Source organism: Lingula anatina, chromosome 1 (genome assembly GCF_051362555.1).
Source record: "Lingula anatina isolate TDL-2025a chromosome 1, LinAna3.0, whole genome shotgun sequence".
Classification (NCBI taxonomy): domain Eukaryota; kingdom Metazoa; phylum Brachiopoda; class Lingulata; order Lingulida; family Lingulidae; genus Lingula; species Lingula anatina.
The window spans coordinates 64,563,376-64,589,192 of record NC_141767.1 but is presented as its reverse complement, the minus strand read 5'-3'; the positions used below and the strand labels follow the sequence as shown (position 1 = coordinate 64,589,192).

Sequence of the window (25,817 nt, the reverse complement as noted above, 5' to 3'; positions counted from 1 at the left end):
ATTAACTTTCGTGTCCGCCCGGCTGACAGCTATTTAGCGTGAACCCCCAGGGAGTTAGGTCGATCTAAAGTAGGTCGATCTAATCTATGGAAATGGGGTGTATGAGCCATAACTTAATTGTCATTTAACTCTGACATTAAGTTCATCCAGCAGTGTGCAGCTGTGCATATAGCAATCAACAGTGAGAGTCCTACTTGGTGGTAGTCATCTGGATGAACTGAAGCAGGATAGTCATAAAGCCTTCTTCACCAATAAGTCTTCACAAATGCCATTTTTATTACAATTCACTTGAAAGAGACAGGCACATTTCAATTCGTTTGACAGCAGTGCACTGGCATAATTTTTCTTCTGTTTATGCTGTAAATAAATTCTAGCTGCATTAGTTCTACACCTAGCAAAACTGCCCACCAACATCATGTCCCAACTTTAAAGCTAAACCCTCACATCTCAACTCTTGTAGAAAACTAGACTGTTCTCCAAACTTAAAAAGGGCATACTTTTCTGATTTCAGTCCTTTTTTTTACACCAATTCTTATGCAACTTTCCATACTGTTCAAGTCAGGGCACAGTCTTAAAAAAAAAACCCACTTTATTTCTACCCAGTAGCAGCTCTGTTCCTAAACCCCTGCCACAATCAGCTGCCGATGCCAGTTTGCTCAACTTCGCCACTCACAGCTTCATTGTGCATTAACTTTGCCCTACAAGAAAGAAAAGCAAATAAGTATGCCATTCAATGTGTGACTGCACAACCCCAGGTTATGATACCCGGCTTTGACCAGTGGTCATACTCCACACCCTTGACCAAGGTGGACAGGTACTGCCAACAAAAATATCAGTAAATTATATCATTAAATTTTTGAAAATTTGCAATAAATATGATGGATCTTCACTGTAATAATAAAATACTCCCTTTAAATTTTTAGGCAAACTTACTTTTCTCTATTAAATGGCTTGAATTCTCTTTCAAGATTCTCCAGACATAACTGCATAGGGTCTACATCCTAAAATTGTCACAAATGAGCATTTTGTAATTACGGTATGTGTCCAAAAAGAATTAAGCATATTATGTATTACCTTTATACATGGAAGCACCTTAGAAAAGCATTAAGTTCAGCAAAAAGCTAATTTGGGAACTGAATTCATCTTGAAAGATCACTATAATTATCATTTGAACATCCACACACCAAGTGCCCAGTTAAAATAATATCACATATTCAATGAAATTCTTTACCCCTTGAGATGTCTGATTGCTTTTAGTGGATGCTGTCTTGGCCAATCTCTTTTTCTTTTTATGTAGTGGTTTTGCTTCTATGATCATTTCTTCTAATTCAAAAGTGGGATCACAATTCAGGTGGTCTTTCTGAAAAATATAAATAAAAAGTATTTTATACACTGTCTTAATGATTACCATCTTTTGCAGAAAATATTGCTTAACACATAAATACTACCTAAAATCAAATTACTGAAATGTCTAAAAGAAAAGGTCAACAATTTTTTTCTAGGCTCATGAATGTAGTATTCATAACCATGTACAGTGATGGATGAGCTACACAAGTGTCTTCAAAATGCTACAGCAATAACTTCTTGCTGTTCATGAAAACTGACTTGGATCAATAATGATTCTAGGGCATGGGTGATCTAAAAGAAAAAGAGCTGTTACTAAATAGTTTTGTCTTTGTTGCATGTGAAAAATAAAATGTATAAAATCATGTGAGGAGCAGGTAACTATTAGAGCTCTATTGTGAAATTGGAGCTCATTATAGGGACTTCTATGCCATATCATTTGCTCAAATCACTAAATTCCCTTGCTTGATGGAACATATTATTCCAATCAGAAAATAATTTTAAACAATAATTGGTAGTACCAATTTGTTGAGAGTTCAGGTTAACAGTCATTTACTAAATGGCCTCTAATTTACTTACTGCTGGAATGAAACTGGGTTTAACCTCACATCTTAGCACCTTGGAAAAATCCACATCTGCCATATATACATGGTTTTCCATATGTTGCAGTTTACACATCCTACTCCTTGGGTCCACTGATAAAAGCTACAAGAGAAGTAACATTTTCAGAAGTTCAGCTAATTATACATACATTTCAGAACATTCAAAAAGGACCAATTTAAGGGAAACATCTCATATAACAAGACACTGGGAGGTAAATCAAGCACAATGCGTTAGTTGTGCCTCTTCATTGATGACAGGCATGATGAACAGGCTCATATTAGAGTCCATAATTTTTTTTATATTAGGTGTGATTACAATTGATTTTAGTATTGTCAGCATAAAACAATTAAAAATCAGATTACATTTTGTTTTTTGAGTGTCCCAGTTGTGTGCACTTAAAAATCTGCAAACACAAAATTACTAGGCTTAATGCCAACACATTCTTGTTGAGCCAACAAAGCCAGTGCTTTTCCTAATTTAAATCTTTCTAAGCAAGCTGTTCATGGAGATCAAGCAACATGTCTGGACCTCTTACAGAAAAAAAAATTCCTTATGAAATCAGTTTCTCTATTTCTGGCTACATCTATTTTTTCTACTTTTCTCTTACCTTTTGTAAGAGATCTTTCATTCCATCTGATATTGTGGAAGAAAAATGCACTTTCTGGGAGGCAAACATCAGCAGAACATCTGGCACTGGTGTGTTAACATGGATCTCAAATGGTCTCTATCAAAAAAAAAATAAATAAATAAATAAATAAAATAAAATAAAAAAAAAATCAAAAGTTGCAAAAACAGGTAAAGGGCTTGATGACAGTAGAGCTGTGAGTCTTTTCTCTTAAAAACCTTCAGCAAGTTACACACAATATGTATCTTTTACAAAATGTCACTAAATGTTAACATCTTAAAGGGATAATAACTCTTCATATGAGATCTATATTTCATATTAAAAACATTGTGAAAATCTCAAAGAAATACAATATATTCTGTTTTACCACAAACACGGCAGTTATAGCTATTATTCTGATATCTGAGCTTTTCTTAAGACCACGTGACCTCTATTGATGGTTATACTCTGTTAAAATCTCTTAAGAGATTTTAACAAAAAACCAAACTTTTAAAAAAAAAAACAGGGACTAACTTTGAATGTAAAAATGGATTCATTAACCATTGGTTAGTATGGGAAAATTGTTGTTTACTCCAGGAAAATTCATTTTTTGGTCGAAACCAAGAGTTATTATCCCTTTAAACTTTGGATGAGGAATTCATTAATTTTCATTTCTTAATAAAATAATAAAAGTCCTCATTTAATCAGGAGTGTGACCCAATAAAAACAGCATCCTTACAGGTTTAAGATACAGTGCAAGGGAAATTCACTTCACTAAGTTTCATAGCACCTTAAATAATTTTCTAATCCTTCATAATCATTCCTTTAATAAATTCCATAATTCCAAATGTCCACATACATTTTAAGGTAACCTTTTAATACATTTAACTGAAACCAAGTGAATGCAAAAGGCTTCAACAAAGGTCAGAGAGCCTCTCTTAGCCTGTATTTTTTAAAACTTACTTTTCCTCTAAGAATCTCATAGGCCATGATTCCCAGTGACCACCAATCTACTGGGTAGGAATAACCATTGCATTCATCTACTGAACAGCTGAATACCTCAGGAGCTACAAGAGTTGAAATATGTATAGATAATAGAAGTGAAGCAATTGGAAATAATTTGCTCCCCTAGTGATTTTTATAAAAGATACATAATAATTTCACTTTGTAAATTAGCAATAAGTAAAATATTTAGTTTAAAATACATAGATTTGTTCAAAGTTTTCTTTAACTTAATTGACACCTTTCATTTTTCCTTAAGTGTTTTTTAGTATATAATTATGCTCATCTATCATTTTTCACGATTTATATAGCCTCTGTTTGGGAATTCTTTATCCTTAGTAATCAGTTTATATCCTCTTCTCATATTTCCTATTTTCTCTTATTAAAAATAAAACTGACATTTGGATTTGACAGCCTTTCATTGATTTTATGAGATACATATCTAGCCCCAATGGGAAATTGAAGATCCTAAGAAAATCTTTATGACATTCAGCTATCAAGACAAGTGTAATACTACAGGTAGTAGTAGTAGTAGAAGTATAGCCTTTGGTCCACAGAAATACATGAAACATCATCGCAAAGAAAAATTTCAGACAGTGCAAACTGGAGAGGCATTCACTATCACTATAATTATTTCAAAACAAAAGTATTAGGCACTTCACTGATATGGACACCATTTTGCCATTCTTAATAGCAAAAGAAGAAATTTAGTACCTAAAAATATTAAAAAATGTGAAAAAGAGAGAGAAAGTATATTGATCAAGCAAATTACAACCAGCTATTCTTGTGCGAATGAATAATAGGCCAATAGACCAAGTTGTTCTCGATTTATTGGTGGACAAGGTCTGGCAATGAACCAAATGATAGAGGACACACTGACAGATCAACTGATTTATGGACTGACCAACCAACATGTGCAAAGCAGAAGGGGGAATAAAAAATTTGTCCCTTTCTCATCGGACACTAGTTACTTAAAAGCATTTAAGCAATATTTACTTTTAAATGATATCTCATTGTTTAGATGAAGTGTTTGACACACTGTCACCTTAAAGCATCTGAACATAGGATTGGTCTTATTATAAACAAACATATTTTGTAGCAAAATTAGCCATCATATTTAATTTATTTTTACCCATATAAGGCTTGGTCCCTGACATTGAAGTGGCTAACTGCCCGTCCAACAGAACTGTGGCCACATTGAAGTCTGTAAGGTGGACATGGCCTGGAATGATAAAGAAGAGTCTCTAACATACTTTAGGTATAAGTAGCACTTAATAAAAATAAAATAATCAAGCCACCCAAATGTAATTCCTGGCATAAACACCAACTTCTTTTATTTTTGCACATTTTTTTTTCAAATTCTCTCATGTAACTCTCTTACCTGACAAACAAATGTAATTCCATCTCACATTAACACAAATCAATATCAGAATATTGTAGATTATATATAACTCTGTATTGTTTTTTAAAATATATGCTGACATTTGATTGAAACCATGTGCATGCCACTCTCAGAGTAGAACATTTAAGTACCACAATCAGATAATGTGGTTTGATGCTTTTTTAATTGAATAGCTAGAAAACGTGTGACTATATCCCCTAATTTAATCTAACAAAATGATGTTAACAATAAAATCTACTGGTAATTACACAATGCCCAGGGTCAGCTGTATGTTCCAAAGGTTCCCTAATCCAAAGATTCACAATTCTATTAACTAATGGAGCCTTGATCTAAAATTCACCACTATTCTGAAGGTTAGCTATTCTGAAGAAAAAAGGTTCACTATCCAAATGTTCACTATTCCGAAGGTTCGATATTCCTAAAAAGTTGGTGGGATAACTGCATTACATAGTTAAATAATCAGGGCGAGCACTGACCTCCATGTCAAAGAAACTTATTTTTAAGGCTCTTTAATACTTGCATTTTTTCTGATCTTTGCAGATTTCATGCTTCAGTAATTCCTTATAATAACAACTAAGAGTGAAACTTTATAGCGCAATATAACATGTAACACATCCTCCTGTGCTATGGAGCGCAATGAGAATATCAACTACTGCTTTTCGTGAAGAACACTGCGACTTTTACAACATAAGTACCCACTGGCCATTTAATTACTATACTTTGTTTGCCATCTTTGTGCTCTATAAATACCTGTACACATATCTGGGAATAGCGAACCTTCAGAACATAGAAGTACACCCCAATGACCTTACTGTACAGGCATTTTTGTACGTTATCTCTTGCAATATTGGGAAACATGACAAAGAAATTTTAGCAGGTGCTGCTAACACACACACACACACACACACACACACACACACACACACAGGCTTCGTTCACATGAAAAATCTATTTTCTAAAAATCTATTTTCTATTCGCGGTATCTTGTGATCACGGTCTGTGCCCTGAATACCCCGCGTCTGTGCCCTGAATACTGGCAGCGCGAGCCAGTTACTTCCAAAGCTGTAATTAATTCTCGGAGTGATCACAAGATACCGCGAATAGAAAATAGATTTTTAGAAAATAGATTTTTCATGTGAACGGAGTCATAGTCAAGCATTGCCCTTACTTCATTGTATACAGAATTCAGGAAGAGAGAGGAAGCTGGATATATCCCTGTTTAACATAATTTTTAGTGAGTTACTATTGATTATGATATTGAAACAGATTGAAAGAGCCCCACAAAGACCTTTTCCATAGATAAGTAATTTCTAACCTTTAAGTGGTACATTTAAGCACAGCTCTTAATAGGAATCCAATATTTTTTATCAAAACAGACATCACATGCTTCCAAGGAGACTCAAAATGAGTTCAGACAAGAAAGACTTCAGACTGTAAATATAGCAAACCTGCGCCATCAGATGGCCAGTTAAATTAAGCATGCAATACTGTGTCACATACTAGACTTCAGTGAAAAGAGCAGGATTACGTAGAGATTCTCATGCAACTTAGACTTTTCAATCACTGGACAATTAATATGTTCTTCTGATGTAATTTTAGTGTCATTCAAAGGTTGTCCTCCAAGGAACAGATTGAATGGCATTTTGATGAGGAGAGGTTTAAAATCCACTGAACTTTTCATGGCTATTGGAAATTAGCAAGTGGGGGGAAATTCTCATTTACTGTTACAAACTCATCTTTTACTTAAAAGCTTGACCTTATTGAAAGTCTGTAAACTGACATTTACTAAGGAAAAGGCATTCTCATCTGAAGTTACAACTTATATTATAGACTGTATAATGCTGGCTGCATACTTGAAAATACACATACAGTAAGTGTTTTTAAGCCTCAATGCAGCTCCATTTTTTAATTGTTTTAAATGACACATAATGATACAACAACATGATAAAATATACATGAAATCAACAATGTTATACTTACAATACCTACAATGAGGAAATGTACAATCTAATACTGCATGATATAGAATTGAACATAGCTGTACTTATACAGCATTAAGTAACTAAACAAATAGAAAAGACAATTCCAGTACTAGATGATCTTTTCATATTTTCTGTTTAACAACTTTGACACATTGGTTTTATTTTTATAGATAGTGTTGATGTAAGTGATGTGGAAAATAGTACTGCACAGGGTTTCAATAACTCTCTCTTTCTCTCTCTCTCTCTCTTTTTCTCTCTGTGTGTTTGTGAACATGCATATAGATGAAGAGAGCTAAGTTAACATATTGATAAATCTTGTACATAAAAATTCACTTCCTGACAAGTGCTGGCTAACTGCTAATAATATACCAGTATCTATACTCACCTGCTTCATCTAGCAGAATATTATCTGGTTTAATATCCCTAAAAAAGCAAAAAAAAGTTTATATATTTCGACCTGATCACTAGAATGTATATTTAACATAAGGCTTGTACATCACATATCAACATATTATCCTACATAGCAAAATACAGTATGTTTTGTTGTAGACATTTCACTATATAAGGATTGTTCTAAATCTGTTGCAGAAGAACCTAAAGAAAATAGAAGTCAACAAGTGCTTCAGTTCAATACAATAATACTATTAGTATATGTTAGTTTATAGCTGTTCTGTCACTAATTTACAGCTGATTGGGAAGCTTTTTTTCAAAAAAAAAAAAAAAAATTACAGAATTTTTAAAAAGCAGAAGAAAACTGCAACAGGCCTGCTTGACTGATAGGTATTTGGAAGCTATGCATTTTCTTGTTAAAACAAATCAAGACACTTGCTGACGCCTTGGAAAATATGTATAAATTGGCTCCTTGTTATATACGTTAAAGACAGAAAAAGTATTACTAGGTAACTTTTAAGTACAAATGAGCTTTAAATGAAAGGCTAATAATAACAGGACTAGCAGATAAAATATGATAAGAAAACTGCTACACATCAAATATCAAAACTGCTGGCAGAATCTTTGTATGAACAGACATCCTTAGGTAGTCATGGCATGGGCAGGCAATCTAAAGAAGCCCTAGTTTGAACAGACCAACAGAGTAGATATACTGCATGATGCTAAATTTGTTTTCAAACAAAATCTAATTAAGTAGAGACTGCTTCAGCAGTATAGAATAGCAATAGATAGTATAGTATATTATCAAGATATATGTGTATACCAATAACAGCCGGCACATTTATCTAGTGTAAATGTTGTTTGAAGAGCCCTTGCTCAAAGAAGATTCCCAATTAGTTTTATAGAACCTTTGCCCTTTTGTTGGTTTTTCCACTTACCTGTGAATAATGCCCTTACTTTGCAAATACTCAAGGGCTAATGCAATCTCACAGATGTACAACTTCACACAGCTTTCATCAAAGCTGACATTTTGCAGCATATGATAGCGAAGATCTCCCCCTAACAATAAGTCCACAACCATGCACATGTCTTCTTCATCCTGAAAGCTGAACCAAAGGTTGACCAAAAATGGGTGATCCACAGTTTGTAGTATTTCTTGTTCCCTGAACACGTTTCTTACAGCATCCTTCTCTATGCACATCATTTTGTTCATGTACTTCATTGCATACAATTTCCTGGTGTTTTTCTTCTGTACAATACACACCTGTAATACATAACAAAAAATTTGTAATCAAGTCAAATTTTCAATAAAGAAATCTCATAAGTTTCAACATGCTAAATCATATTATTTGCTGCATAAACAGAGAATTTAGAATTTAATTTCTAAACTAATTCATTCATGATTTTCTGTCATGTATTCCAGATATCATTACAACTGTAAGTCTTTGGTCCAGAGGGTATCTAGAGAAGTAGTAATGGTATCAAGACAACAAAGTGTAGCATGCCTTTGTATCATGGAATTTTATAAAAATTCATTTCACTTATAGGATATATGGTTTCTGAGTAAGTATGAGAAGTCTGCTACCTGAAACCAATGAATACCTTAATTTTACTTGTAAAAGTGCTGACAGTCTTCTCCAAGCACTTCCTCTCCCTAATGTGAGAGAAGATGTGCTGTAGGAGTAATGATATAGTCACCATTATCAGCAATCTATCTCCCCCCCCCAAAAAAAAAAAAAAAAAAAAAAAAAACAAAAAAAATTCAAAGAAGAAGCTTTACAAGATGATATCTATAGAACATAGTAAAATGTCTAATAGTGTATGATACTGTAAGCCTAATCATAGGAGTGATTTTTTAATTGTAACAACCCATGGTCAGAAACTTTACAGGCTTGTTGATGCAGGTTTACAATCAGAGCTCATGTATACATTTACATCAATGATACACTGCTGTATAAAGGTGATGGGGAGGACAAGCCACTTTCCACAACTGTTTATCTATATATCTGAAGAAGCATCTGTCCGGGATTCCAATTTTACAAGCTTTCAATACCACTCTGTCCAGGCTTAATGGAGATTTTGTTCCAGAAAATACAATGGGAATATCTATCATGATCAGACAGACTAGGACAAAGAGTTGGTGTCAGCAGTGAAGGTCCAGTCTACCTTAAATCAATGTCCTGTCTAGTATGCTTCATCTGACATTTCAGTGAAAAGCCTCAACCTTAACTTCACATTACAGGCTTCTGTTCAAAATTCCACAAAGATTAACTGAGACAACATCAAATGTCAGCCTTATTACAGTGTGGGTGTGTGATATCAGCTATGTGTGTGTGTGTGTGTGTGTGTGTGTGTGTGTGTGTGTGTGAACATATACATGTTAATACAAGGGCATCAAGAGTGTTTTTTTTTCAGTTTTGAAGCACTTGCTCTTGAAAGAGTATCCATTTTTACAGGTGCAGGTATACACCTTAGCCAGAAGACAGAGAAGATATGTGTTCCCAGGTACCTTTTCTAGCATGTGCTAAGTAAGTGTCTGGATGATAAACCAGTAGGCATATCATAAAGTTATGCAGTTGTACATGTGTGTTTGAACACCTGTGCACAATATGGGACTCTTGGTCATAAGATTTCAATACAACACTGGCTTTGTTGACAGAAACTAACGATGATATAATGATAATTCAGTGGTGTGTTAGTGTGTTGGATACATGTCAGTCTCTGCTAATGGAGAATCATGAAGAAGATGCATTACCATATATATTACACCTAGAGCTTCATTCTGAAGCATCCTGAACTGTAAGCTCTGGTACTGTGGCTGCATTCTAAAGCAATATAATAGGAAATTGGTAGATCAACTCTTTACTTCCACTAAAAGGATTGTTTAATCCAATTGAAAGACAACACACACACGCAGCACCATTGGGCAAAAACATGTTTATTGCATTTGGCCATTATACTCCAGGGTTGTGAAACTTCAAACTTGACTTGTCCTTACAATTCTCAGTGCCTTTCAAAAAAGCTTTACCAGCCAAGTTCACTTTTCCTACAAGCCTGGAATACATGCAGCATGTATCAAATTGACAAGAGACTAATATTAGGTTCCACTGTATATTCTCATGTCCCTTATGAAATCTGTTGTTTGATGAAGTGCTTCATTTTGATTTTTACTGGGAAGAGGATGATAATATACATTACCTTTCCAAAACTGCCCTTGCCGATTGCCCTGAGTATTTGAAAATGGTCAAAATGCACTGGAAAAATAAAAAAGAATTCAAAGTAAAATATACTAAGTAAGGATATGAAGTTTGAATATTTAACTGAAAAAAAAAAAATTAATCACAATGGGAAAATTGCCTTAAATACTTCTAGATTAATCATTACAGGGCAATTCACACTAGCAAATAAACCATGGTCAAATAAACCCCAACAGAACCGTGGTCCAATAAACCCACTTTTCTTGCGTTCACACTTCGTAGGGCAAAAATTGCCTCTCATCAATTGAACTTCCTGTTAGGCACGTGCACTTTTGTTCTCAGAAAAAGTGATGACATGAACAATGAGCGGGAGTACACGCAGCAATGATTGTTATGCCATGTAAAATATTTAATTTATTAATAAAATCTAATATTTCAATAAGAAAAACATGACATATGACAGTACTGTAAATAACTGGTGAAATATGATAATATGCCCACTTATGCACATGTGTTCCAAAATTTGGAGTAAATGGCATTTGACTCCAAGTCCTAATCTGGGTTTATTTGGACCGTGGTTAGGGTTGTGTAGTCTGTTCACATTTGAAAAGTTAACCAAGATCGGACAGCAATCTGGTGTTAAAAGTGGTCAAAAATGCCAGTGTGAATGGCCCTTTTATTATCCTCTCTGCAGAATGGATATGATTTATCTTTTCCAGGATAAGAGCATTACAGGCAGAAAATAAAATAAAAATGCTTCTCAGATTGCTGTGAGGGAAAATAACATTTCCTTGCATCTGTAAGTAAAAGGCAAAGAATCATTGTAATTCAATTGACTCAGCACAAGAAGAAAAGGCTTGCACATGCCTTATAAATTTTGGTCATGCAGATAGCTTTTGGTGTGCTGGATGCTATAAATTTCTACAAAATATCATTGCAATGAAATAACAAAGCCCAGCAACAACATTTTCTTCACACTGTCATTACCAAAAGATTTCAAAATAAATAAAAGTTATGAGATCCTAACCCTTTTATAAATGTTGCACAGGAAGCCCTTTTTCAAAGCCTCCTTTCCTGCACTGATTTTAACAAACATTGCCTCTTTTTAGGGGGATACAGAAATCCCCGTGAAGTCTAATTTTAAAATATTGTACTCACTACAAAGACCCTTTTTCAAGGTAAAGTGGAGTCAAGAGACCCAAAGAAAGGTACCAAAGAACCTGACGTGCAAGACTGAATCGAGTGGTTTCAGTCTTAAATCTCTGAAAAAGTTATTTCCCATGTGGATAGGAGGGGCAGTGTCAAGAAATGGGAGCACCAGATGATTATGATATTGTCTAATTGTCGTTCAGATGAGATTAGCATTTTCTGCAATAAACATTTTGCCATTTTTTGACACATTTGTTTACTAAAACTTGCTTTAATTATGAAAAGGGGGAGGAGATGCCCTTGGGTTGAGCTGGCATGTCAGATACTCTTCATCGTACAAGCAAAGCCATTCTTTGGGAATTCCCTCAAAAATATACCAGTGATGTAACCTTCTGCAGATGATATTATTTCTATGCCACTCATTTAATTCTAGTCTTGCCTGAATATAGCCAAATAACTAACTGTAATTTGACAAAAGTCATATTGGTTGTATATGATTTTTTCTCTTTCAAACAACCTACAAAGACCCATGCACTACTTAATTGGGACTATTAGTAATCTGCCAAAGAATTACCAAAGAAGCTCTGTCCACATTACAAGATGTATGGGCATTTTCATGTAGCTAGGAGAGTCAGATAAGGCAGTGGCCTCTTGAGACTGCTTTAGATAGTGTGCAGTAAAAAAAATTCAACTCATGAGACCAAATTACACTTTGCTGTTCTGCCATGATGGCTTCTCAGTTTACACTGCCTAGGTCAATCGTTTGTTAAGGCCATGCTTCTTCATGACTTTAAAAAAGTCTGCACTTATAAACTTTTCCTACTGAATAATTACGTGTTCCACCCATGCCAGCTTGTACTTGCAGGTACATGTGTAATGATAGCTCTTAATCAGGTCCAATGTGCTGGATCAAAGTAGACGCAAGAGCAATATGCGTCCAACTTCAACATAAGTTTATTCTGAAGTGGCAGGCTTATGTATAAATTTATAATTACCAAGTATCAGGAGCATGTACCCAATTTTAGATAATTAGTTAAGTGTTACAACATGTACAGTAAAATCCCATCTGAATAAAATAACTTTCAAGTTATACAGGAAATATGGCATTAATGGCTCTGATTGAAAGAGACCCCTACCAGAAAAATAGGACTCCTGCATACAGGCTTGGCTCACTTTGTGATATATTTTACTCGATCAGTTAACAGAAAATGCACATGCTGCAGGTTCACAACTTCAAAAAGGTCTTTTTGAGTTGATGCACACAAGTGAGAATTTCAAGACAGACATACTACACATAAGTGGGCTCAGACATTAAATCATAAAGGCATTTTATGAATAACGTCTTTGTAAAGTCGATTTCATTCATCAGAAAACATATATGCTGAGTGGGATTTAGTCAGGTTTCCTCGTGATGTAATAATGTTCCTCTGAGAACTAAAATTTGCCTCGATTGGTGAGATACATGCACAATCTAATCAATTATTTTGCTTCTTTTTTTTTCTGTGGTCAACATACCTTATTTAGGCACTGACAATATTGGGTGAATGGAAATTTCAACTGTAATTGTTCAATTCTAGCAAATTGGCTAGGACACCCCATGTTTCCAAGCAATAACAGTGACCCTAGGCTACATTATTTAGCATATCTGACATAGAAAAAAATGAATAGAAACTCTGCACAAACTGAAGTTCTATACATAAAAAATTTTCCTTGTCTTTTTAAAAGCTGTGAAAATAAATACTGTCATGATATAAGATAATACTGTCAAATCGAAAATACATAAGGATAAATTTGGTAAATTGAACTGATGATGTAACAGCAGTGCTTTAATGACTGGAGTGAAAACAGTAACATGTTATCCACTTGGCCATGGTTTTAATTTCTTTTTGAAATGACTAAAATTGCAAATAATAATTACTTTTGTGTTTACAAATGAAACAAGGCAGCAAATCTGTCAAGTGAATAGACTTATATATGTCAAAACTGATATGACAACAACCACGAAGAAATTGCTAAATTAAGGATTTATTGCCTGAGTTTCACACACTAATATTAATTCCCAAGTCATTAAATTAAATTATTTACAAATAACCAAAATGCTAGGCTATAGGCCTAGGACTTACTCCAATCCAATGATTTATTAAAACAGTCTTATAATCCCAGACAGCAAGCTGATGTTGGCCAATGTTGGCATGTTTGGCATTCAGTTGGCATTTGCCTTCCAACAATGGGCCAACACGATGCCAAAATTGCCAACTTTTTGATATTGGCCAGCCAACATTGGGCAAAAGTTTGATCAATGTCAGCAGTCATATCAACAGAATATCCAACACTGGCATATTGTTGGCTCAATGCCTAGGGTTGTGCAAATGATACTGGACCAATGTTGGCTTGTTGGATTACCAACATTGGCCCAAGTCAGAACAAATGTAATCTTGTTATCAGGTAATGAAGCACACCCATTGGCATAGGACAAGTTTGCAAGTAAATACAGTTTATTCTCATAGAGAAGAATAAATCAACCCTTCACCATTTTAGCTGACGTCATCTCAGTCAGAGGGCTGCGATCATAGCAGCAGTGGTCCACCTGGTATAATAGAGCCTACCTGTGCATGTTATTAAAGAATCCTGATATTCTGGAGACTTTCCGATTGCTATGAAGTCAATTTAAGTGGATTTGTCTTTTCCTTGTGATTATATAAAACAAAGAAAGAAAATTCACTGAAATTATCTGCATTTTTCTGCTCTTGAGTCTGGATGAAAGAAAAGTCCCCCAACCCCTCTCTATAATTTTATATTAAGAAAAAGTCATATACAGAAAATTAACAATATTTGTCTTTCTACACACAGGTTTTATGAATTATCAGTTAAATTTGATTATAACAAAATAAAAAACCTGTTGTGACTGCTTTCCTCCAGCTTTTCCAATAGAAGTGACGGATACTTGATGAATAATTAATCTAAATCTATTACCATGGAGAGCTGACTACAAATCTTCATCTAGGAAGAATAAAACCAATAACGTTAACCAATCAATTATGTTGACATTGTCTGCAAGGACAGATATACTAAGAGGCATCTATTGGGTCATATTTCTGTTTGCCATAAGAGATTACTGCCATGTACACAACTGAACTTAATCTCATCTAATATAATATAATACAAGGAACAACACATCAAATATATTGGCAACTATACTGGACACTGTGGGCTGATCTAATTCTTTTTCTTTTATATTTTTTGCAATATCAAGTAAATAAAAAATTAAATATTTTCAGCATATGCACACCTGTATGAGTAAAAATGTATTTATTTAAAAATCTAGGGACCTGTTTCACCAAGTCTTATATCAGATTTTGGGCTGAAATCTAAGCTTTCTCAAACTACACACTAAGCTGCAATTCACAGAGAGACTCTGTTAAAGACCACTCATATATATATATATATATTTGTCTTTTACCTCATATCCTTGAGCAAATTCTGATCATCTAAACAAAGTTCAGAGATGACAATGACCCATATAATTATGTCAAATGCAATTAATATGAGCCAACTATTCTTCAAAGCTCTTGAACCAATGTTTCATGTTGACTTTTTGTGCAACAGCATGCTGTAAACAGTAGTTAACACATAAAATCCCCTGATGCCTAGTATCCTGGCAAAATTTCCTACACATAAGTAAACACAGTTCTTATTTGGCACAGGGAGAAAAGTCGTCAATATAGATTGTATACTGGTAGGTATATATATATATATATATATATATATATATATATATATATATATATATATATATATATATATATATATATATTAGTGACCTCTGATGACGTTAACACTGATTTTGTGTTGAATATATACTCAAAACTGACCCAGAACTGAACTAGGTAGAAGAGGTCATCTAGTTTTCAAAACTGCACAAACTAGGTACATCTGGAAATCTGAATGTATAAGAGGATGAAATTGATTTATGTTTTGAAGAATTTTAAGGTTCAAAAGCTGAAAGATTATAAGGCCAAAATATTTTCTTTCAAGGAATTTGAAGGTTAAACAGATCAAATGGTTAAAGTTATAACAAGTGTTCATTTTGGCCCTAAAAAACTTATTTTCCTAGGGAAAATGACAATTTTCCATACTTTTTAATGGTTAATGAAGCAGGCAAAATTGAATGCTACTCTGCAAAGAGAAACCAAATATCCCTTTTGATTTTTCAATATACTTTTTAAAAAAATTTCATACTGCTGTATGCCAATATAATTTCAAAAAAAAAAAAAAAGATACCGTTTTCTTACATGTTTTCCCACAAAAGTGTTAAGTTTCTCACCACTCACTGGGAAGTTACTGATACTATATATCATGCTTCACAATAATTAGGTGACAGACTTCATAAATTGTCTAGTCCAAGGAAAAGTGAAACAGAAAGTTCCTTGGTTAAGTAACTCATTGCCTTGACACAAGGACATTTTTCAACAGGAAATTGATAGCCAGTGACTACATGGTTGTATACACTGCCAATAACAGAATGTGAATAAATATACCTACCAGTACAGACTGAGTCCAGACAAGAGTAATTTTTCTTGGCAATATTATTACTTTGCATGCAATTATGTCAGACACAGTTTCTCTTCTGCTGGAAAATAGTTAATGAACACGAGTTTGGAGCTTGACAGAGTGATAGATACTGCAAGGTAATATATACATGATCCTTGGACATTGCAATAGCAATCATCCTAGATTGCCCAAAGTCCTGCACTTCAATGTAAAATCAAGTGACATTTCACGTGATTTGGAGCAAAGTTGAGTCTGAATTAAAATTAAATCATTTAGTTCAGCAAGTATTGTATGTGTCACAATGGTTAAAAGCTAACAGAATGTATCTATGGCTATTTTTCTGTTCTTTCTCTAAAGTCCTGGTGAATTAGTCCATTGCAAAATAGTACAAATTACCTTTATTTTAAAAGTGATTTTTTATTGCTTTCTATGACTTAATGAGTTAGCCCTACCTCACACCTTTTCTAGTCTCATATAATGTCAAGCTAATTGTAAACTGCATGTTTTATACTAGTATCTTGGACACCAAGGTATTCGCTTTTGCCTTTATTTGTTTGCAAGAAGTCTAACTATAACAGTTGGTTTTTGGAAAAATTTGGAAAAATTTCTGGGATGGTCAAACATAGTGATCACTGATTGATAATTAATAATGATGAGAACTGAGATGCCATGGTGGATGTGTACACTCTCTGTGTGTGCTCTTCTGAGTATCTAATATGTCATCTACTATTTCTGCCTACACTTACCATAATTTATGGGAGCCTCAATAGGATTTTTGAAGAAGTCTGAAATCTTATTCTTATTGCTATGCCCTTCATATATTGCCTGTGTTCATTTCTCAAAGGCATGCCTCATCCTTTCTAATTGATTAAATTTATTTCCCTACTCAAAAATTGCCCTTTTGTGCACTGTGAAACCTTTAAGGAAGGCTTCCAATTGTTCACTCTGTTTAAGCCAAGTAGAAAAAAAAGGTCCTGAACACATTTATGTACTAGTACTAGTACATCAGTTTGGAGTATGACAAAGAGATATTGTAACTGAAAGTGCAAGAACCGTGAATTATTGAGGACACCAGAAAAATTTGCTGTTTATGCCAAAATCATTCATGCCAAAATCCAGTAAACTGTCCTTTTAGTGCTTTGTGATAACATATTAGAACAGCAACTCAAGAAACCTCATCTAAAAGTCAATCAACCTGTTGTTTAACCAAGCACAAAATCAATTGATTACAGATAATTCTATTATAGTGTATAAAAATAATTTCCATCGGGTTGCTTTTCCTGAAAAATAAATTTCAGTGTAAGATATCAGAGTGAGATAGTTTCACGTCAGAAAACTTGTGAAAAGACGTGTGCATCTGATAAATAAATACTAGTAAATAAATTAATAAATAACTAAAGAAAGAAAAAAAGAAGGAAAGAAGGAAGGAAAGAACACACGGGAGGAGTTGTATTAAATCAACTCTTCAGTCGATACTGCCCTACCTTCACCATGCTGGTCTGTCTCTGGGGGAGTTTTCTTGGCTGAACTCGAATGCAACCCGCCCATGGTGCACCCAATCTTGAGTTATTCTTGCAGCTGGCGGATTCTGCACACGGCAGGATCGCACCAACGGCGGTCAAACCGCAAATACTATCTTTCCGTAACTGAATTCAAACTCTCTCACTGGTGGTGGTGTTTGGCCATGCATTTCCTCTAACTCAGTATCTGCATTTTCCTGGTAGAAAGGCGTGTACCTGTAGGTGAGTGCACGCGGATATTGACACTCTGTTCATGTGTACGCCTCGTTTATTCAAGTGTGAATTGGTGATCTTGCAACAGCTATTTGACCTACTTTACCTTTAGCTAGGTCACTGGTTTAGGGGCACGGGTTGAATGAAATAGTCTAATTGCTACAGGATAATTTAACTTTAGTTTGATTGTGTGATAGACAAAGGTTTGTTCTTGGTAACATATGGTATAAAAATAAATTGTTTAAATAATGTACTTTGCGAGATATATATGCATTCACGTGATCAAACAATCGCTATGGTGATTTGTTGACATCCGCCATATTGGATGTTTGGAGATGGTTGAAGTCGATATGTCCCTTCATGCGATATTTTTGTCTGCTTATGCACAAAGAAGGAATCTGCAGTGGATCATGCGATCATAAATGACTACACCAACATGAATCCTTCAACGCAAGACTATGTGCATTCTTCAGATATGTCGGAATCGGATATGTCAAGTGTTGACCATCTAGTTGGAAGCAAAAAATGCCAAATGAATGGTGATGTGGGGTTAGACCTACAAATTAATGGTGATATGGATTTATCAGCAAGGACTAAGATAGATAATCAAAGAAACGAAGATTTAGTAACAAGACTTATTCAGCAGTGTGCAGAGTCTGGTGCTCAATTTATAGATTTGAGTAGAAAGGGATTAAAGCAAATTCCAAGTGAACTTCTTCAATTGAATCATTTAGAGGTATTATAAATCGTATTATTTTGATACTGATTGAGCTAGTAGCCATGAAATTTATAGAACACTCCAAATTTTAATAAGTGTTATATTTCCAGTTTCTTTCTTTTAATTTTGCAAATTATTGAATTTGTGGATATTATTTTTTACATGATGTATTTATGATAAAAATATACATATATATATCTGATATAGTAGTAGTAATATTTGTTGCAAATAAATGTGTCTTCTAAAACAGTCATCTAGTTTCTTTTTGTGAAGGTTTATCTAACTCTTTATATATATTTCATATGTATTGAATTACATTCACCTATGTAAGTTTGTGGTAAGATTGCTTTATATGTTTCAGTATATTTACTTGGAAGGTAACCAGTTATGCCATATCCCAGAAAATTTCTTTGAATGCTTCCCAAGATTGAAATGGCTAGATCTCAGGCACAACTATATTGTGAATATACCCAGTGCATACATTGGAAGCCATCAGAATCTGAGGAACTTGCTGTTAGAGCACAATGAATTGAAGTCACTCCCATTGGAGCTAGGTTGGTAGCTTGCCATTTTATTTAATTAAAATCTCATTGATTTATGCAGCAGAAAATATCTCTCCAGAGATTAATGTAAAGATGGTGTCAGACTGTTTATAAAGAATTATTTAACCTGTGAATTTAGCTTGTATAATTAAATCATTGCCTTGCGAGATGAAAATTATTAAGAAAATATAGTGCCATTTTTTATTGGATACATTTTTATCATAATGCATAAATATGCATAGCATTTATTTATTGCACCATAACATGCTTAGTGTAATTAAAGTATGTGTAGACTAAAGATTCCAAAATTCAATGTCAGGTCTAGTCATGTCCCTAAATGGGCTGAACATTAATAACAATCCACTGGAGTTTCCCCCTGCTGAGGTTATAGAGAAAGGAACTCATGATATCCTCACATATCTCAGAGAACTCCTATTTGCCAAATCACAGGGATTGCCTCTTAATACAGGTAAGAATTAAACAACTGAAGATTTATAATAAAATTTAAAACAAAAGAAACCTGTTGTATACATCCTCTTAAAGACAAAAGGAATTTGTGCATTTTTCCATTCACTTGCATTCCTAATGACATGTATGCTATGTAAGCTAGTTTGTCACACAATGTGCAGTTTCTGAGAAGTAACTGTAGCATTGAATAAAAAGGAATTTTGTGAAAGTTTTTGCAGCATATGTATGTTGGTGAGTTTTTGGAGGAAGCATCTGTTCAGTTAAAAACAAAAAAATATAATGTTTGCACCTTGCACCACTTTTACAAGCATTAAAATGTTCCTTACAGATCTCAGATTAGACAAGCTGACAATTCATGAAGAAAATGAGTCTTCTTCAAGTTCAAGGTCAGTCGAAGAATTCAAGTCACTTCCTAGTAGTAAATCAAGTAAACACAGAGGCTCAGTTCAGCACAGTGACTCAGAGACATTTGGTCCAGTACCTCAGACTGCAGCACTACATAAACCAAAAAGTTATGAAGAGTTTAAACAACAACAGATTGAAAAATATAAAAAGGCTGGTGCTCTGGGAATGGTAGAAAGAAAAGAAGGGTGAGTTTTTTTTTTTTCTAATATTTCAGATAAAAATAAAGTGGCACTTGATGATTTCAACAAACAGAAGACATTTTCGATTGAACTAAGCTGAAAATATGGTTAATTTTTTATTTATTTTTATCTTTGGAATTTTATTTTACCATCTTCATTATTCAGATTTCTTTAGATTCATAGTCAGTAATGAAAATATGTTCATGTTGACTTTGTCACTTTCTAATTACATTATCACTAATACTAATTTATTTGTGGAAGCACCTGTTATCAGGATGTGCAATATTAGAACCTTTTACAAACATTTGCAAAGTACTGTTACTTGTAAAATAATAACAAGAGAGCTCGGACCAGGGCTGAGTAAGAAGTAAATTTTAATTTAAATATATATATATCACTCAATAACAGTGCTCAGCAATGGTACTTCTTGGTTTTTTAAAACAAAACCAAGTAGACCAATGGCTTTAAAAAAGCTATGGACAGTGTCATAAAAAGTGACATTGTAAACTTTAAGCTTCATGAAGTGATTTTATAAATACTATTATTTGTATTCTTCAGGAAAAGAGTAAAAAAGAAAAAGAAGCCTGTGGAACTCGCCAAGTATCCTTCTCCACCATCAATAGACCTCATTCAACAAAAGGCCAGAGAGGAGCGAAAATTAGCCAAGCACAGGGAGTTCAATGAAAAGACTGATGCTATTTTGCAGAGAAGAAAGTGAGCATACTATGTCTGGACTATAAAGCATTCACTGAAATTTCATTTTATAAGTGGCACACATTCACTTTCTTTTAAGCATTTTCAGATGATCATAAATTTTGCAGATGAAAGGGTAGTATATTAGTTATCAGAAATTTTTTTTATTCAACAAGCAGTATATATCTTCAAGGTATTATGTTTAAAGGGATTTTTATGAAGCTCATTCCTTTATAAAAAATGAAGAAACACACCCTCTCAAATTTACACTATACATTTTCTAGAGACATCGCTCAGCTGAAAGAATGGAGAGATGAAACTAAAAAACTGAAAGAAAAGAAGTACATGGAAAGTGTCAGAAAAGGAACCAAAGGTATATCTACTATTTCACATAAATAGAAAAAGCTTGTTTTATATAATGGCATACATTGCTACCCTTTTTAATCATTCTGATATCATTTTATTTGTTTACTCATAAATGTATCAATGTGAGTTTGATTCCTCACAAAAAATTAAAGAAAGTTTGTGGATTATTGGGTTCAAAGACAGGAATCAGAGCAACATTTATGAAAGATCAGTGTACTCTGTTCCTATCCCTGTGTGCATGTGTTTTCTAAGACCCCATTCCCAGAGATTAGATCGACCCAAACTAGATCGACCTAACTCCCTGGAGGTTCACGCTATAGCTGTCAGCCGAGCGGGCATGAAAGTTAATTACCCCCTTACAGCTTGTAGTAGGCGGGACGGACATTTAAGCTGGATTATCTGACAGTAATCTAGTGAGACTCCCCACAGGGATAGATCGATCTAAAATCTCTGGGAATACACTCTTAGTGTGTGTGTGTGTGTGTTTTAATATTTATCATGTATTTTTATATTATATCATGTGTTGTTATTTCACAGATTTCTTAGATCCAGTAAAACAAGCTCCTTTTGGTATTGATGAGGAGCACATAAAAGTGCCAACTAATGAAGAAAGAATAAAGGTATCCTTAAAGGAAGTCACTTTATTTGTTGTTTTGTTATTCTTAGTCACAGAATCATTCAAAATTTGTAAAAAAAAAAAAAAAAGATTTAGATCAGTGAAGCTTGGTGTTCATAAATAGTTCCATTACACAAATGTTAAATGCAAACACTTTTTAGGAAAATGTTATGAAACTCTTTAGTATTTCTTTAAGATATACTATTGTAAGCTATATGATGGTATTTGGTTACCCCCTTCCTGGATTGCATATTGATTTTTTACTAGATATTCACAGATGTGTCTCTGGTAAATTATGTGCACTTTTCTGTATGCAAGTAGTACTAGAGTATTGTGTTATGAATTAGCCAGAGACATCTGTGAATATTCAGTGAAAAATCAATCTGTGGCCCTGGTAGAGGATAGTATATCAGGTGTAACCACAATAACGTGACATGAGTACTTGGTTAATATGCATCTTTAATCTCTGTGTTTCTCTGTGTAAGAATTTCTTGATGAATATCAAGAATACCCAAAAGTTGCACCAACAGAATTTCAGAAAACTGAAATGTGAATATAAAATCCTCTCATTCCAGCATGATGTGAGAGAGAAACATGAAAGAATTAGGAGGGCAATAACTCCCAACACCAGACAGAAACTGGAAGAAGAAAGGTGGGAACACAAAAGCTCATATTGCATTCTCATTAGTTATTTTACTTATGGCTTCAGTCAAAAGGACACAGAAGTCTCTGATCATGAAAGTACAGGGTGTGATTATTAGAACTGCATTCATTGATTAGCCTTTGTATAATTTTCTCGTTTATGTTTTTCACAGAATTCAACGAGACAGAGAACTTGAAAAGAAAATTAAAGCACACGTGTTTGAGATGCAGGAGAGGCGTAAAAAACCAAAGGGTACACCAAATGAAGAAATGGAAGCTGCAAGGAAAGAACTGGCAATTGTAAGTTGTGCCTACAATACAGTGCAGATATTATAATATCATATAGCTCATTGTATACATATTTGTAGCAAAGTACACGGTCACTATTCAGTGTGGCTTTTTCATATTCTTACATATATCTCACTGCATTTTTCTTATTTATTTATTCATTTCTGTTCACAAGTGCAAAGACTGCTTTGCTGTGCTATGCTTCCTCAAAAATTAAAGATTCTATAAATTTGGTCAATGTAATTGTCCTATAGATTATCTGCTGTAGAATAGTTGTAAACAGTCTTTGATTGCTGTATTCTTTAAAATATTGTTATAAATTTCATTTCTTTATTTAAAAACTATACTATATTACTTTTCAAGTAATCAGAATCAGCTTGTAGCTTTTCTAGTATTTATTTAAACACTATACAGTTTGAGTTATAGTATCATTTCTAAAGAGTTTTTAAATAGACATGTGTCCTTCAATTTTTCTATTCCACTTGACTTTAGGTTAAGGCCTTGCAGAATGACCTATTGAAACGTTATCAAGACCTCAAACACTGGTCACCAGGTTGTCCACATTATTTGCTTGTATACCCTAACCTTGTGATTTATAGTAGTAACATGTCCACTAACAGCATGTAGTCTGCAGATTAACTGTCCTGGCCAGTCATACCACTGGACAAAATTAGACTGACACTCCCTCTTCTCACTAATGTTTTTACCCTGCCCTTCTCATTATGTTCTGATAGTAAAGTTAACCCCATAAATTGAGTTCATTGAACATAATCATTAATAGCAGCCAGGAATAAAATGCACTAATGCAACCTGAGGAGGAATGATGAGGCAGTCTGTTGTTAAACCACCCTAGCTTGTAGGTTCCCTTCCCCAGTATTGTACTATGATTAACATGATAAAATTATTATTTTTATAATAGCAAATTAATGCGGCATATCTGCTTAGTGCTGATCAAAAAATGGTAATAGCTGCCAGCAACATGGCTGTAAATGTTTTGTCTGCTTGTTGAATAATTTTCTTTTTTTTTTTTTTTTTGATGTGTTGCACATTTTGTTTGTGATGTTTTGTCTTGTCGTGTCTGCACCCATGTTGATACACTTGCAGCACAGGTATGGATAAAGGTTTTACTGCATATTGTGTTTTTTGTAACATTCCGGCAACAATTTAGATGAAAAACTAGTAAACAGTAGACCATGACAAACACCATGTTGGGAACTAATAACATAACGTCGACATCAACTTACTATAATATGGGAGTATTTTGCAAGAGATCAAAGACATGCCTTTTTAATTAATAATCAGTTACCATTTACCTACTGTCTAGTTGTCTGAGTATTATGATTTAACAAAGATGCATTATGATGTCACACACATCCCTTTTTTAACCTCCAAACACAAATACAAGACTAATGACACATGAAATCCAACTTTTTTCCATCACCATGTTACATATAAAAGATAAATACAGACCATCTCAGGAAAATCAAATCAATTCATCAATGCAAATTCCGTTATTGGTTCCTACACGGATGATGCTCTAAGTTGAGAAATTTCAATTTATATGTATGTAATTTTTATTTTCTTACCGTTTATGACATCACAAAAAATACAAGTATTTGATGTGATGTCACAAGCAGTGGGTATATGTTGTCACAAACAAGTTACTTGTCATCATAACAATCAGCAGTGACTTTGTTATCAGAATAATTATACAATTTATATGAATTATGTATGTCATCAAGATTAATGAAAATCTTTCACACTATCAAAGAAGAGGATCAGTACTGATGAATGGAGGATAGAATTGTAAAAAATACTATTTGTACATTTGTTTATATGATTTTACTTGGATGTATTTGGCAGTGATAATCGAGTTGTGCAGAAATGGAAAGTGTTACTAAATTTTCCTAGAAACAGCATACAGTGTTAATGCGATTCCTAATTTAAATTTTTTTTTTTTGCTACTACATCTTTGATGTATCTACTGGACTGATTTATGGCTGAAGAACATAAAATATTGTAACTTTGACATGATGTCTATTTACAGTAAAATAATTTTGGTTTGTCAGTTTAGAATATTCAGTGTATCAAAAGTGGAAAAAGAAACAACATTGAGTATACCTTTACCTCATTTTAGGCTGAGGAACTGAAGAAGGAACTTGCCCAGAGGAAGAAAGCATTGGAGTACAGATTTAAGGCATTTACTGCAGATTTCTATGCAAGCTCTGCAAAGGGACCCAGGGCCAGAATAACATTCTAGTTGTAGATTGTGCAGTGTTTTTCCATGACCTCTAAAACATGGCAATAATATAATAAGTCAATAACATTTCTCTGCAGGGATTTTTTCAGTACAGCAGTAAATCAAATCAGCAAACAAAATATCAGCCATCACAGACTTCCATCAGTGGCCGAGTTACTTCATAAAGAGTGGAAGGTCTTTGACTTTGGCAAGCTTAAAAAGCTCAAATCAGAAATGATATAGAATGACCTACATTTGCCCATGCCTTAAATGATAGAATTCTGAGAAAAGTACTCAGTATATCAAATGTAGATATTATCCTGCATACTTCCATCCATTGCAGAGTAAGTTTTTTTTTCTTTTTTAGGTGAGATACAAATATGAAATTTCTGTGTAAAAAAATTCCAGTTTTTACTGTGATAGAGGTGCAATTGTGATTCTGGTTGTGCTAGACGTGATTTTTTTAAATGACAGTATAATCAAGAAAGTATTTGTTTTCTCCTCCTGTAGGAAGCTGTCGATTTGGAAGAGTCGCAATGTTTGCCAAATGTACCCTTATGGTTTGTTGGTGGTATTATTATTATAATACAAATTGCTATTAAATTTAGTATAAAATTTACTTTTGTGTCTTTTGTCTGTTACTTACTTATAAAAAATATTATTATGATATAACATAGGCTATGATCTTATAAATTTACAGTCCA

At 33.9% G+C, this 25,817-nt stretch overlaps 2 protein-coding genes across 8 annotated transcripts; one reads left to right on the top strand and one right to left on the bottom strand.

The window, feature by feature from the left end:
* Positions 1-106: 106 nt before the first annotated feature.
* Positions 107-17,879, bottom strand: LOC106162323 (serine/threonine-protein kinase 32B). 5 transcript variants are annotated; one of them, XM_013539593.2, is made up of 11 exons: positions 17,709-17,879; positions 10,526-10,581; positions 8,266-8,591; positions 7,323-7,360; positions 4,686-4,775; positions 3,515-3,618; positions 2,555-2,671; positions 1,924-2,049; positions 1,232-1,360; positions 934-1,001; positions 107-698 (listed from the first exon to the last, which is right to left on the bottom strand). In XM_013539593.2, the coding sequence occupies exons 1-11, from the start codon at positions 17,770-17,772 to the stop codon at positions 635-637; spliced, it is 1,182 nt and encodes a 393-aa protein (XP_013395047.1). In that variant the 5' UTR covers positions 17,773-17,879; the 3' UTR covers positions 107-634. The 5 variants fall into 5 exon arrangements, with proteins under 5 accessions (XP_013395047.1, XP_086857154.1, XP_086857161.1 ...); XM_087001028.1 differs by lacking the exon at positions 17,709-17,879 and adding an exon at positions 16,216-16,288; XM_087001035.1 differs by lacking the exon at positions 17,709-17,879 and adding an exon at positions 15,134-15,211.
* On the top strand, positions 17,829-25,732 carry LOC106162310 (uncharacterized). Of its 3 annotated transcripts, XM_013539581.2 has the most exons (11): positions 18,123-18,693; positions 19,037-19,229; positions 19,537-19,686; positions 20,014-20,275; positions 20,828-20,983; positions 21,247-21,335; positions 21,866-21,948; positions 22,520-22,596; positions 22,760-22,886; positions 23,367-23,427; positions 25,012-25,732. In XM_013539581.2, exons 1-11 carry the CDS (start codon positions 18,394-18,396, stop codon positions 25,014-25,016), a joined length of 1,503 nt encoding a protein of 500 aa, XP_013395035.1. In that variant the 5' UTR covers positions 18,123-18,393; the 3' UTR covers positions 25,017-25,732. The 3 variants fall into 3 exon arrangements, with proteins under 3 accessions (XP_086857122.1, XP_013395035.1, XP_013395027.1); XM_087000996.1 differs by lacking the exons at positions 18,123-18,693; positions 23,367-23,427 and adding an exon at positions 17,829-17,966; XM_013539573.3 differs by lacking the exon at positions 23,367-23,427.
* The last annotated feature ends 85 nt before the right edge of the window (positions 25,733-25,817 follow it).

Excerpts from the sequence above, each read along its gene's own strand:
- LOC106162323 (XM_013539593.2), bottom strand. The coding sequence starts at position 17,772 with ATGGGCGGGTTGCATTCGAGTTCAGCCAAGAAAACTCCCCCAGAGACA. Across the intron at positions 10,582-17,708 it reads GACAGACCAGCATGGTGAAG|TGCATTTTGACCATTTTCAA; the intron begins GTAGGGCAGTAT and ends TTATTTTTCCAG. Across the intron at positions 8,592-10,525 it reads GCAAGGGCAGTTTTGGAAAG|GTGTGTATTGTACAGAAGAA; the intron begins GTAATGTATATT and ends TATGTATTACAG.
- LOC106162310 (XM_013539573.3), top strand. The coding sequence starts at position 18,394 with ATGAATCCTTCAACGCAAGACTATGTGCATTCTTCAGATATGTCGGAA. Across the intron at positions 19,230-19,536 it reads GTCACTCCCATTGGAGCTAG|GTCTAGTCATGTCCCTAAAT; the intron begins GTTGGTAGCTTG and ends ATTCAATGTCAG. Across the intron at positions 19,687-20,013 it reads GGGATTGCCTCTTAATACAG|ATCTCAGATTAGACAAGCTG; the intron begins GTAAGAATTAAA and ends TGTTCCTTACAG.